This window comes from Aphelocoma coerulescens, chromosome 1, assembly GCF_041296385.1.
Source record: "Aphelocoma coerulescens isolate FSJ_1873_10779 chromosome 1, UR_Acoe_1.0, whole genome shotgun sequence".
NCBI lineage: Eukaryota > Metazoa > Chordata > Aves > Passeriformes > Corvidae > Aphelocoma > Aphelocoma coerulescens.
In genome coordinates, this window is record NC_091013.1 from 4997713 (window position 1) to 5010405 (window position 12693).

Below are 12693 nucleotides of genomic sequence, written 5' to 3' on the forward strand. Positions count from 1 at the left end.
AGAACTGGTTTTATTACTTCTCATCTTTTCTCCCTTTGTCTTTTTTTCTTCCATAGTTACATCATGGTCATGCAGACCTGTGTTTGTGCTCTAGAAACTTCCTTTATCTTGACTTCACATTCCCAGAAAACTTCCCTCCCTTAAACTCCTGTTGCAAAGTGCTTGTGCATTTAAAAATTACCAGGCTGCAATTTTTATCTCCAGAAAAGGAGGAAGAAGTCTAAGTATTAAATGTGCAGCCTCTCAGTCTAGTCCTTTTCCCTAGACATTTTCTCCTTACCACAGTAAATCTTATTTTTTGACAGTCAAATGAAAAAGTCATTCATTTTTCCTCTGCTGGGCTGCTGATTAAAAATGTAGATGACTTGTCTCTAGGTAATGGATTTTCTTCCCTGTGGATTATTGTAAATCACATTTTTGACAAGAGCCAGATTTTCTGTAAGATGAAACTTAAAAATCTGTTTTATCAGACCCTGGGGGCCTGAGTGTTGTTGGTTTATTTTGAGGAATGCATGTCCAAGACTGCTTGTACCTCAGCTCTGTACTGAGCTGCAGAAATACTACCATTTATCTTCAGAAGTATTTTGCCTTCTTCGAAGGATTTGACTGATGAAGGGCAGTTTGTCTAAAAAATACATACTCTTGTATGAAATACATACTCTTGATTTTTTTTTGGGGGGGGGGAGGGGAGGAATTACCCAGTGATTGATTTTTGAGCTGGATTGTTCAGTGAGGATTTGCATGCTTTTTTTATTTGTGGTGGTGAGCTTGAGGGGGTATTATTTGGGGCAGAGTTTGTGGGGGTTTTTTATTGTTTTACTTTGGTTGGTTAGTTTTTTTTAATGTGGCATCCAGTGTGTGATTAGACACTTAAACATCTCATCCCTGAGAAATGCACAGTGCTTCTTTTGGACTTAGCAATAGGTTGTCCATACCTGACTGCACACCTGCTTTAGATCTGTATATTTACTTCAGCAGACAAATCTGAATGTCCTTGGTAAATCTTTTTAAACTAAAGATCTCAAAATGATGTTTTCCAGTGAAGGCAGTTTTGGTGTGAACTGACACAGGAATGCACTTCTTAATAAGTAAGGATAAAAAGTAAGTGCATCTGGTGCCTAAAATGTAGCTTTTTTTGTCTCATGTTTTCTTCTGGAACTTGCTGGCGGTGCTCAGGATCCTCAGTAACACTCCTGTCCACAAGAACACACTGCATTTCTGGGTTAAAAGTGCTATAGAATATAAGCTAAAGGGATGAACTTTTCTCTTAAAGGGGTTAGGAAAGTGAAAAATCAAAGTTTTCATTAAACAAATCAACTTCTGTAGTCGCTGCTGGAATCATCTGCTTAAGAGCAAAAAACTAAGTTTGCAATCAGTAAGTTCAGTAGAGGAAAAAGCAGCTAAAATTGTGGAGAGGGGTATGACTGTGCTCTGAATTCAGCTGCTTCTATATAAAACCAGTATGAAAACGACCTTCAGATCAATTTGTGAGTGCATTTTATGTCCATTGCCAGAGCTCTGTGTAAGAACTCAGAAATCTCAAAACACACAGTCATCAAATTAAAGATGCTCCATTTGGGGTTATGTTTATGTGACAATGCACAAAACCTTGTTCCAGAGAGATGATTGACACTAATGTAATCCTTAGAAGAAATAAGCAGCAAAAATATGGAGTTTGTTTTCTTTTTTTAGAGTTCTAAAACCTTCCTGAACGGTGCCTCTCGGTGCAGAATCCAGATGCCAGCCTTAAATGCTAAGGAAAATGGCAAACCTCAGGTAAAATACAAAATACTGCTGTAAAATAGCATAGAAGACTTCTTAAGGCTCACATGAAACGTTTACTGCTTGTAAAGATTTTTCCTGCTTTCATGATGCTGAAATCTGCTTCCATCTTCACACACAAATGTAACTTCAGATGAGGGAACTAAGCATTACCTGCCATAAATAATGCAGACTGAGCTGAATGAGCTGGCAGTGCTCTTTTTTTTGTGATCTTGACACAATTCCAGCAAGAATAATGCACTACAAAATACTTTAAAGACAGCCCACTTCAAATATTTAAATTATGTATATTGTGTCCCATCCTTGCAGTCTCACTTCTCTCCGTTTCCTTTCGAAAGCTGTCTGTACTTAGAAGATTATATGTGGAGATGGAAAGTTCTAAATATAAGCAATTATTCACAAAAATCTTAACTTAAAACTTGTAACCATAAGGAATGTTATTTCCTACTAGAAGATGAATTCTGGACTTGCCCATTTTGTGGGCAGAAAGCCATTTTATCTTGTGATGGACATTAACTGAAAATTTCCATTTGAAATTTTGTGTTTGTATTCAGTACACTTGGCACGCTGTATCCTGAGAGGATAACTTTTTTTTTTTAACTTCTTTCAGACTTTTCCAGGAAAATAGAAACTTCCTGTTCTCTTCATCCTTTGCCCATAGAATAATAATGAGCATTCACAGGGTGGAATAATCAGTGTTGGTAAAAAGGTTTCGAAATTTTTGCTAAGGAGACACTTCCAATACAGCTTAAACTCCCTCTGTACTGAGTTTATTACTTTTGTTTTGAGCTGCCCAAGCTGCTCCAGCCCAGAAACCATTTGTTGGTGTTACTTCACAACCAGCTGGAAGGTAGAGGGAGATGTAAGAATACCAGCAGGTGTCTTTAGACAAGCTGGAATTTACAGAAGAAATTCTAAATTTATGGAAGAAAGGGTGGTGAGGCACTGGAGCAAGTGGCCCAGAGAAGCTGTGGCTGCCCCATCCCTGGAAATGTCCAAGGCCAGGCTGGATGGGGCTCTGAGCAACCTGGGATAGTAGAAGGTGTCCCTGCCCGTGGCAGAGGTGAAACTTGATGATCTTTAGGTCCTTTCCAATCCAAACCAATCTGAGATTCTAAATCATGATGACAAAGCTAAAAACGTACGTAAATCAGCAAATCAGTAGATAGAATTTCTTTTTTAACTCTGCTGGTGCCTCTACTGACACCCTGTGAAGGGTCTGCTTAGCAAAGGGTGAGGAAAATGTACCCCTCTCCCACTCTGGTGTCCCTGGGGAGCAGGACAGAGGGATGACATGGACAATGGACCTGGGGGCACTTGCTGATAATCCTGGGAATATCCCCCCCTTCTCTCTCCACCCTGCCAGCTGGGTTATGTTTGTAATAAAGACTCTTAACAAGGTTTAAAAAGAAACTAATAAAATCATTAAAAACCCTTGTTGGTCACTCTTTGGGACTTCCTGATTTTCTGCCAGTGACAGAAGAACATCTTTTTGCTGTTGGAGCCAAGCTGAACATCTTCCCTTTCTTACAGGGGTTGTGTTGCAGTTATTTGGAGCTGATTTTCACAGCTTTTGAGCCTCTACAAACAGCAGATGTTTTGTGTTTATGAGTTGGTCTCCAAGCACACTGGAATGGCAGCTTTTACTGGGTTTTCATTGACTTCTGCAATTACTGTAAAAAGGCAGCAAATACTTAGGATCTGCAGTGATTGAAAGCAGAATGTGTTTTTGGCTGCGTGACCTGAATACCTCTGTGCTTTCATTGCTGCTTGTGTTAGGTTGGCCTCTTAAAAATCACACAAAATTGTAGGATAATGAATCCTTCCCCAGAGATCAAGAGTGTGCCATATGCCGAATCATGCTCTGAGACAAGCTGGCAAGGCTGTACAACATCATCTCTGCCAAGCACAGCCTGCTGGTTTTATTTATCCTGTAGCTATGTGCAGCATAAAAACCCCCATATCATTGACAAAAGTTTCCAGCATGACTTTAAATAACTTATTTGGGCTTTGGTCACCTCTGCTGCAATATTTACCCACTCTTTTAAAACTAGAGTTGGAGCTGCTTGTCTGAGAAATGAGCAGCATTTCCTCAGACAATCCTGGCTGGGTTTGCTGTGATAATTGTGCAGGAAATACTCAGACACCATCTAGAATCCAGTGGGGAGCTTCACTGCTTAACCCCTTCTTTTTTCCTCTTTTTCTCCTCTCTTATTTTTTAAAATTTTTTAGTAGTTTATGGTTTGAATTGCTGCTGCTAAAACAGTTCAAGTTTTGAAGTTGCTCCAGTAATTGAGAAGATAAATATTTGTTATGATGATGGAGTGGCTCCTGGGCTATGACATAGGTTTGTAGTGCCATGTCAATGGTCCCTAGATGTTTTTTTCTGTCTTCTAGTTAATGCTTTATCACCTGAGCCCAGACACTGGACTCCTGTAAGTCCTGCATCCCATCTAACAATCATGTCTAGGATTTTGGATGCTGCATGGTGGCTTCTGAAACTGTGCTGGGTGTCTGGGCTCAGGTGTCCAGATGGTTCCCTAGTGCCCTCTCCTAAATGATGTTCTTTAAAAATGGAATTTATTTAGAATCACTGAGTGTAAAATAGCAGAATTGAATTTTTCCAGCACTTATTTTTTTTTCCTTCCTCCATCAGCTTAGCAAATATTAATCAAAGTTTTCATCTTTGCAATAAGCACTGGAAATGGAGCAGCCTACTGTTACATCCTTTCTAGCCTACAGTCAAATATATATTTGAGGCTTAATTCTTCACTGAGGCTTTGTTCAATGGCTGAAGAATTAGGAGAAAGAAGACAGTGTGCAGAATATGTAACTAGGAAAAGTACACAGCTTGGTAAAGCTCTCAGCAAGCAGGTGAAAGTGAGGATAGCTACATCCCATCCTTTTTCTAAGTTGGAAAAGGAGTACTGAGGTCTATTTATACCTGATTTTTTTTTTCCTGTGTGCAGCTGTAAGATGTAAATTTTCAGCTCTATTCTGAGAGTTCATTTCAGTCTGGTGGAGGAATAAAAATAACATAAACCCTCATGGCTACACTGGGATGGCTTGTTCTTGTGGAGTGGTAACTTGCTCCACAAGTATTCTTTAGCAGCCAGTGGAATTCTTGGAATAAAATCCTTCCTAGTACTAGAAGAGAACTCAGAATTCACAGCTTAGGCAATGCTGATAAAATCCAGGCTTTTATAATTCAGGGATTGCAATTGCTCAAATGGAACAGATTCGAAAAAGTAAGTGATTGCTTAACATAAAGCACTCACTGTCCTTAATTTAATTCAGTTGGAAAGATAGCCTGTATTTAGATCAGTAAGATGATGTTACAGAGTCTGAAAAATGGGCTAAATATTTGTACAGAAAGGAGATAATACATGGTTTTACACAGAAATGTATTCTTTCAGAAATGTCTTGTATACAATGTTGTAGGACTCAGTAGATTGATTGTCAGCTTTAAGTAGACCATATTTATGTAGTGAGGTGAGGGAAGATTGGAAACTGTTCTATTCCACTGAATGTACTCTTAATATGTGGGGGTTTTGCCACTTGAAATTGTTTCTCAATAGAACAGGAACTTGATTCTATTACAGACTGTGCACTCAGACAGAACAACCAGATACCACTGGATATTCTGAATATAGTCTCTGCTCTCTCTCTGTGTACTCTGGGTATCCAAGCCAAGACATTTTTAAAAGCTATAATTTTCTGTGATAAAATAGATACTTGTTTTTAGAAATTATTTTGGAACTATTTGATTTCTTGATACATATTTTGTTTCTTTGTTCTTTTCTCTCTCTCATCTGTTGCTGGGGGACGCCGCAGGATCCAGAGATGCAGCATTTACTCACTGACAGTGAGAACTGCAGCGTGTCACTGAGCTCCAGCACCGTGGCCACTGGGGAAGGAAGGCATGGGACATCAGCCATTAGCTTCCTTGGGGCCCTGAGGATACCTGTGAGTGCCTGTGCTGCTTCTTTTAAGAATTAAGTTTTGCCTCAGAATTCATATTTCCATGAAGTTCTGGGTGGAGTGGTAGAGAATGTTAACTTTGCATCACAGTCTTGGAATGCTGAGGACTTTGGGCTTGGTTTCTTTGGAGGAAAGGAGGCTGAGAGGGGACCTCATTGCTCCCTGCAGCTTCCTGAGGAGGGGAAGTGGAGAGAGAGCTGCTGATCTCTCTTTGACAGTGTTCAAGAGGCATTTGGATAATGGCTTTATCAACGTGTTTCATTCAACTTGTGTCAGCCCTGAAGGGGTCAGGCCGTTTGACTGGGTGGTTGCTGTAGGTCCTGACTGAAACAGTTTATTCCATCCTGAAGTCCATTCTGAAAGTTAACTGAACCTGATGACATGGAGGTGTTAAGGATGGAATAGCAAACTGAGTCCATAAACACGTTTCTGTGTCAGAACTTCCTTCTGTGGCTCCCCTTTTTACATTGCTCAGCATTTTTAAAAGCTTTAGTCTTAAAATCTCTTGTCTGAGAAGTTTCAGGACTTTCAGCCCAAATATTTGGACTGCTGCTAAAGGAAAGGAAGTTTCCTTGAGGTCAGAACCTGTCATTTTTGATTGTCCTCTCAACCTGAAGCCTAAATGCAGAAGTAGGATTATTTGGACCATGTGTGGAGTAAAAAAAAATCCTGCACCCACCCACTGTATTCCTGTGACCTTTCATTGTGTTTAGTCTGGTCCTCAACTGTTTTTCCTGTGGCAAAGTGAAAATAGTGGGTGAGAAATTGCTGCTGTTGCCACCTGGAGTCTCTGAAACCCTGTGATATTTGTCCTGCCTGTTGCTGGGAAGAGAAATGGCTGAGTGTGGAGTGTGTGTGCTGCTCCTCAGGATAACTGCAGCCCTCCATACCAGGGATTTAACAAATCTGGTTTCAAACAAAAAGTTATCTGATGGTGAGGGGAATGAAGATGGGTTAATTTGGCAGTTCAGTTGCATGTCTGTGCAGTAAGTAGAATTTTATGTGCCCAGAAGGAAAGAGGATGGAGCGGGTTAGAGCTTTAAACAGGTCATTGCCCAGTCTGTGGTGTGCTCTTTCCACATTCTGATCTGAACTGTGTCAGACTGGTTTAGTGGCTTTTTATAAAGAGCTGAACAATAAGGGAGAAATCTTGGACCCATCTGAAGGAAGGAGATAAAGAGCACAAAAAGATGCCAGTTGCTCTGGAGCACAGTCCAAACCTGTTATAATGCTGTATTACAACTTTATTCGAGGGAAATAAATGATGCAGGTGTTCCAAACGGTATAAAATCCTTCACATTTCATTTCAGTGTTCTCTGCTCAGATTATTCAGTACCATTTTAGTGTTCTCTCTTCAGGCAGTTCAGTACAATTGAAAGAAAACACGTAAGTAAAATACCACAGTCTGCTCAGAGTGCAAGCTTTGTGCTCTCAGGGGAAGAATGCTTCTTGGGAAATCATGAGAGAAAAAGAAAAGCCTAAATGCTTCCTAGAAACCATTCTCATAATGGTCTGTGAAAGCAAATAGCTCTGTTAAGATACTGACTCCCTGTTTTCTTTATTCTCTCAGGGAGTTGTGGAGTTCTCCCTTTGTCTCCTGTTTGCAAAGCTGGTGAGCTACACTTTCCTCTTCTGGCTTCCCCTCTACATCACAAATGTCGGTGAGTATCACATGAAAGGGATACAGAATTATGGCTACAAAGTGTCTGCAAACAGGAGCTTGGAATAAATAAGAAAATAAACATTACTGCTTCTGAAAGAGGCTTTCTTTGGTGCAGTAGCAGGGGAGTTATAAGTCACCAAGCAGCATATTTCTCAGGTTTATGAATTCAGTGTTATGAGAGGGCATTTTCAAAACAAACAGAAGTGTCTGGCTTATCTTCAGTAATTCCAGGCATAAATACCTTGTCTTTGGCTCTTGCAAACCAATCAAAAAGACTTACTTACTAACAATGTTGTTCATGATTGAAGTGCCCTATTAAAACCTATACAAAATAATGTAAATGAGCTTCTTTATCTGTTCAGGACTGCTTTTTTGGGTTTTTTATGCTTTAGAGTACAAGATGGACCAACTTTTTAGGGTCTGTTGCAATAGGAAAAGGGGTAATGATTTTAAACTAAAAGAGGGCAGATTTAGACTAGATATAAAGAAGAAATTTTTTCACAATGAGGGTGGTGAAATGCTGCAGCAGGTTGCCCAGAGAAGCTGTGGATGCCCCACCCATGGCAACATTCAAGCTTAGGTTGGATGGAGCTCTGAGCAACCTGATCTAGTTGAAGATGTCCCTGCTCATGGCAGGTTGGACTGGATGACCTTTAAAGATCCCTTCCAACCCAGACCGTTCTGTAATGGTGTGATTATAAAACTGGTAAAATGTCTCTTGCAGTGAGAGTAATTGCATTCAAAAGTCTGTATTGCTGAATGCCTACTTATGTTCTTATTTCTTTTACACAATGTCACCTTACTGTGGGTTATTCTGGTGAATAAACAACTCTGCTGTAAGATGCCTTTGCCCTGGCATTACAAGACTGCTGAGATTTCCATATTTTATAGTCTAGAAATGAGACAGGTGTTTTGCTTCTCTCACCAGAGCATCTTGATGCCAAAAGAGCTGGGGACCTTTCCACACTGTTTGATGTGGGTGGGATTTTTGGTAAGTTTTAATATTACTTCACACTCTTAATCAGGAAAGGCTCTGGTACACACAGCTTACATGTTTTTATAGTTCATATGCATTATTTCCACTGAAGAAAAGTGGCAGTAAAGGTACTGAGCTGAGAGCAGTGTTGAAAAGTGAAAATCTAGTAAAATATCTTCTCAGCCAGTGATACTGTCCAGTGCAGATGGTAAGAGTCAAATTACAGAATCTTTCAGCTCCTTCAGCTCTGGCCCATGAGTCTTGGTCACCACCCATCAAAATATCTTCCTTTTGTCACTCTAACTTAAGAGAACTGTCCCAGTTTGTACAGTTGTGTGGGTTTTGTGGGCACAAAGGTGAATGGCCACAGGTGTCTTGGTTTGGTTTTTTTTTCTTGATGTCTTACATGTGATAAAATTGGGAGATCATAATAAGGACCAGGCTATTCCTTTCTCATTTGTAAGGTGAGCATTGAATAAATTTTGATGCAGTGCAGACAGCTGAACTCATAAAATAAAGCAAACATCATCATCCTGAAGCCCAGCTGACTTACCCCAACCACACATCCCCTCTCCACTTCCCCCATTTCCCTTATGGAAATAAGCCCTGTATCAGTCCTTTGGAAAAGAAGGCTCACGATGGAGAAGTTTCCCTGGATCAAGAGCTGTGTAGCTCAAGGTGTTGGTGTCAGGGTGTGTTGAAGTTACTGTTCTGTTTTTTCCTGGGTCTGACTTCTGCTTATTTCATCCCAGAGAGCTCAAAGCCAGACTCAGCAGTACCTTGGAGAGGTGGGTGACATCTTCCAGCAGCATTTTATTCTGCTGTGAATACAGGCTGAACAGTGTGTCAGTGCTGCTTGGATGTCTGGTGTTTATATTTAAATTCAAGTAGGATGGGAGCAATTTGGAGATGGGCAGCTGGGAAGGGAGGGGCAGGCCCAGCAGTATTTAGGAATCTGGAGAATCCAGAGAGTTTCCTTTCCTTCTCCTTGTGCAAGTTGCCTTAATACAATCTTGACAGAGCCTTCCCTCAGCCCTTTCAGCCCCCTCCAGCCACACCCTCAGATCAGTTCTTCTGTTGTTGGAAAACACAAGAAGCAGAGGGAAATTCAAGAGTCTGGATTGACTACCTGGAGAGAAAACCAAGGATTTCATTTGCCCCAAGATCTAAAATGGCCCATTTCCCCTGGTTGTAGTATGACAGGGACAGAGAACCAAGTTTTCTGTTGCATGTGAGGTTTTAAGAGACCAGTGAGTGGATTCCAGAACTCCAGCAGTGGGGCCATGTGGCACCTGGGAAAAGGCTTTTTGCCTTGGACATTTGGTTGGAATAAACAATGAGGAGGAGCAACTGTCTGCTTCTGTTACCTCCAGGTCAAAACTGGTTGGGTTAATGAGGATGTTGCTGTGTGAATTATGTGTAACTGTGCTGTAAAAGCCATTGGGTTGTGTTTCATTAAATAAAGCTGATGTCTTTTGTGCAAAGCATGCACTGAATGTTTTCCTCACGCCCCTGTGTGTTTTTTCAGGTGGGATTTTGGCAGGTCTCATTTCAGACAGGCTGGAGAAGAGGGCATCAACCTGCGGAATGATGTTGCTGCTTGCAGCACCCACAGTAAGAGCCTGTCCCTCTCTCACAGCCGTGACTGAGGCTGTGATGCCATTCCCTGGACAGTTCTTCAGGCAGCATCTCCTAACCTGGATGTAAAGAGCCCAGGCCAGTTTAAAAACTGGCATGAAAAGTTGAGCAAGTATAGATATTGGAGCTAAACAAGCTAACAAGCTTGTTTACTAAACAAGCAAGCAAGTCTAATGTATTTTTGTTTACAGAATGTATGGAAAGTTTCACTCCCTTGTAAAATTTGAAGTTCAGTTGTTAGAATTTTAGCTGCTCAAAGGGTAAAATTTCGGAGCTGTAACTGTTGGAAAACCAGCAGATGGACATGAGAGATGCATTTTTATTTGATCTTTTTATGAGCTGTGTTCTGTGTTGAAGCTGCAATTGGAGAGTTTAAAACTGAGTGGCCTCATAACACAACCCTTCTGAAAGGACATAGGGGAATGGGATCCTACCCCTTATCTCCCTCCTGTGTCCAGTCAAGCAATCATTCTGCTGTGGCCTAAAATGGTTTAGTAAAACCTGGAACTTTCATGTAATACCAGCTAAGATATCATGTAGTTAACATGAGGAATCCGGGATTAGTCCATATGTTGGTATTCTGAGTGCTTATTTATTATCTTTACAGCTATACATGTTCTCTGCAGTCAGTAAAATGGGCCTTGAGGCTACTGTAGGTGAGTATTTTTAAATTATTCTGCCTAGCTTTCTGTGAACTTTGCACTTATGATCTTTGATGGTCCTTCCTTGTTTTTTTTGGTTTTTTTTCTATTTCATCTTTTCCCTTAGAGGAGGAACTATGGAATCAGATTCCTTAGATTTGGTCTTGCAGGCTTTTTACAGGGTAAAGGGGGAAGGTAGGAAATGAGTAAGGGGTGGCAAGAGAACAGATTTAGTTAATATCCTTAGTCTTCCTGGAGCTTGTTGTGTCAGCACAGACTTTTTTATATTCCTTGTGCTCAATACCAGAGATGTTTAAAGATTGCCTGTAGTACTTCTGACAGCAGTGTTAACTTTACTTGAATAGGCTGAATTCACCTGTGGCTTTCTGTTACACCAGAAATGGAAACACAAGTGCTGACAGTGATGTCTCACCTACCTAAAGGTCTTGTTTGCTTTTAGGGTGCTCTGTAAGCAGAGAAGGGATTTATGGGTGTATCTTGTGAGCAACCCCTGCCCTCATGGTCAGTTTGGTCAAATATTCCCCCCATTCTCTGACCTACCAGGATCGATAAAGACCCTGGGAAGTGCTTTTTGTCTTAGCCCCATCTTCTGGTATGTTTGAGAACTCACATCATGGAGTGAGCATTGAAAAGAGAGAGGAGTGGATGTTGGTTTTCTTCCTTTCCCAATTCTGTATTGGGTCAGGGAAGCCAAGGAAGGATTAAGCCATGTGGGAACCATAGGCTGTGATGTCTCCTGTTGTTATAGCGAACAGTTTTTCATGAAACTCACATTTTCCTTTTTTTTAACTTGGAACAGTGATGCTGCTTATCAGTGGTGCCCTGGTGAATGGCCCTTATGCCCTGATCACCACTGCTGTCTCTGCTGACTTGGTGAGTTTGGCTTCCCCTGTGACATTTGGCCTCCAGAGAGAGCCCTTGGACATCTTCAGGGTCACCAGGAAAGGGGTTGCATTGTACCAAAGCAAAGGAATAAGGAGCTGGAAAGGCAGTGCTGAACTCAGCCACTGAGGTTGTCGTAGTGTGAATGAGTGCCATGCCTGTGAGAGGCTTCTGAATTATTCTTGACCACTCACAAGACAGACCAAATCTTGTGGCTGACAGCCCAGAGTGAATCTGAAGGTTGCATGCAAAGCCAGGCCTCTGTACAAGTGCCTTGCCCCTTTTAATACTTTGCATTTTTAAATGATTGGAGGAGCTGTACCTGTGTGAGAGATGAGCTGGTGATTTAATTCCCGTCAGTGCAAAAGCTATACCTGGCACAGACCTTACAGAAGGAAAGGTATGGGAAAATAAAAAGTCCAGCAGGATCAGGTCAGCCAAGTCACAAATGCCAGATGGAAACATTAACACTGCTCATGAGGGAGACTTTGGAAGTTTGCTTTGTAATGTGTTGGCTCCCTAAGGCACCAAGCAAGATGCAAAAGCCCTCTAACAAATGTGCTGAGCACAGGAAAAGGAGTATCTGGCAGACATCTCCAGACATCCTCTGGAGCCCTGTCCTTGACCTGGAGGTGTTGGCAAGACCAAAGTGACCACCAGGCAATGCCCATTTCGTCCTTGGCCTTGTTGAAGGGGCTGGCACTGCAAGGTGCTTAGGGCATCTCTGCAACACAGATCTGATGTGGAGGGGTGTGAGATAGATGATGTTATCAGGGCTTTTTCAGAGCTCAGCTCAGCATGGCTCCAAGCCATCTCTGTCCCTCCAGGGTACCCATAAAAGCCTGAAAGGGAACGCCAGAGCCTTGTCCACAGTGACGGCGATCATCGACGGGACAGGATCTGTGGGTAAGCCCAGGCCACCTGCCTCACCTGTGACAGGTTAAAACAAAGCATTTTTGAGAAACTAGGCTCTTCAGGTCACATTTTACCAGGACTCAGAACAGTTTGGGAAATGAGGAATAGCAGAAATTTAGCCCGAAACCTCCAGTGGTCCCACACCTGAGGGTGGAAGAGGGGAAATCTCACTGATACTGGGCACAAGCAAAAGG

General features: G+C 41.6%; 1 protein-coding gene across 9 annotated transcripts in view; it reads left to right on the forward strand.

The window, feature by feature from the left end:
• The window catches only part of SLC37A1 (solute carrier family 37 member 1), a 38117-nt gene that overhangs the window by 19366 nt on the left and 6058 nt on the right, over positions 1–12693 (forward strand). For 8 of the 9 annotated variants that reach the window (XM_069018778.1, XM_069018915.1, XM_069019084.1 and 5 more), the window contains 9 exons: positions 1693–1776; positions 5617–5748; positions 7334–7424; positions 8355–8417; positions 9155–9190; positions 9931–10016; positions 10648–10696; positions 11502–11575; positions 12412–12490. In XM_069018778.1, the coding sequence (XP_068874879.1) occupies positions 1693–1776; positions 5617–5748; positions 7334–7424; positions 8355–8417; positions 9155–9190; positions 9931–10016; positions 10648–10696; positions 11502–11575; positions 12412–12490 (694 nt within the window). The remainder of the gene's footprint in view (positions 1–1692; positions 1777–5616; positions 5749–7333; positions 7425–8354; positions 8418–9154; positions 9191–9930; positions 10017–10647; positions 10697–11501; positions 11576–12411; positions 12491–12693) is intronic. The other variant, XM_069019227.1, reaches the window with a different exon arrangement.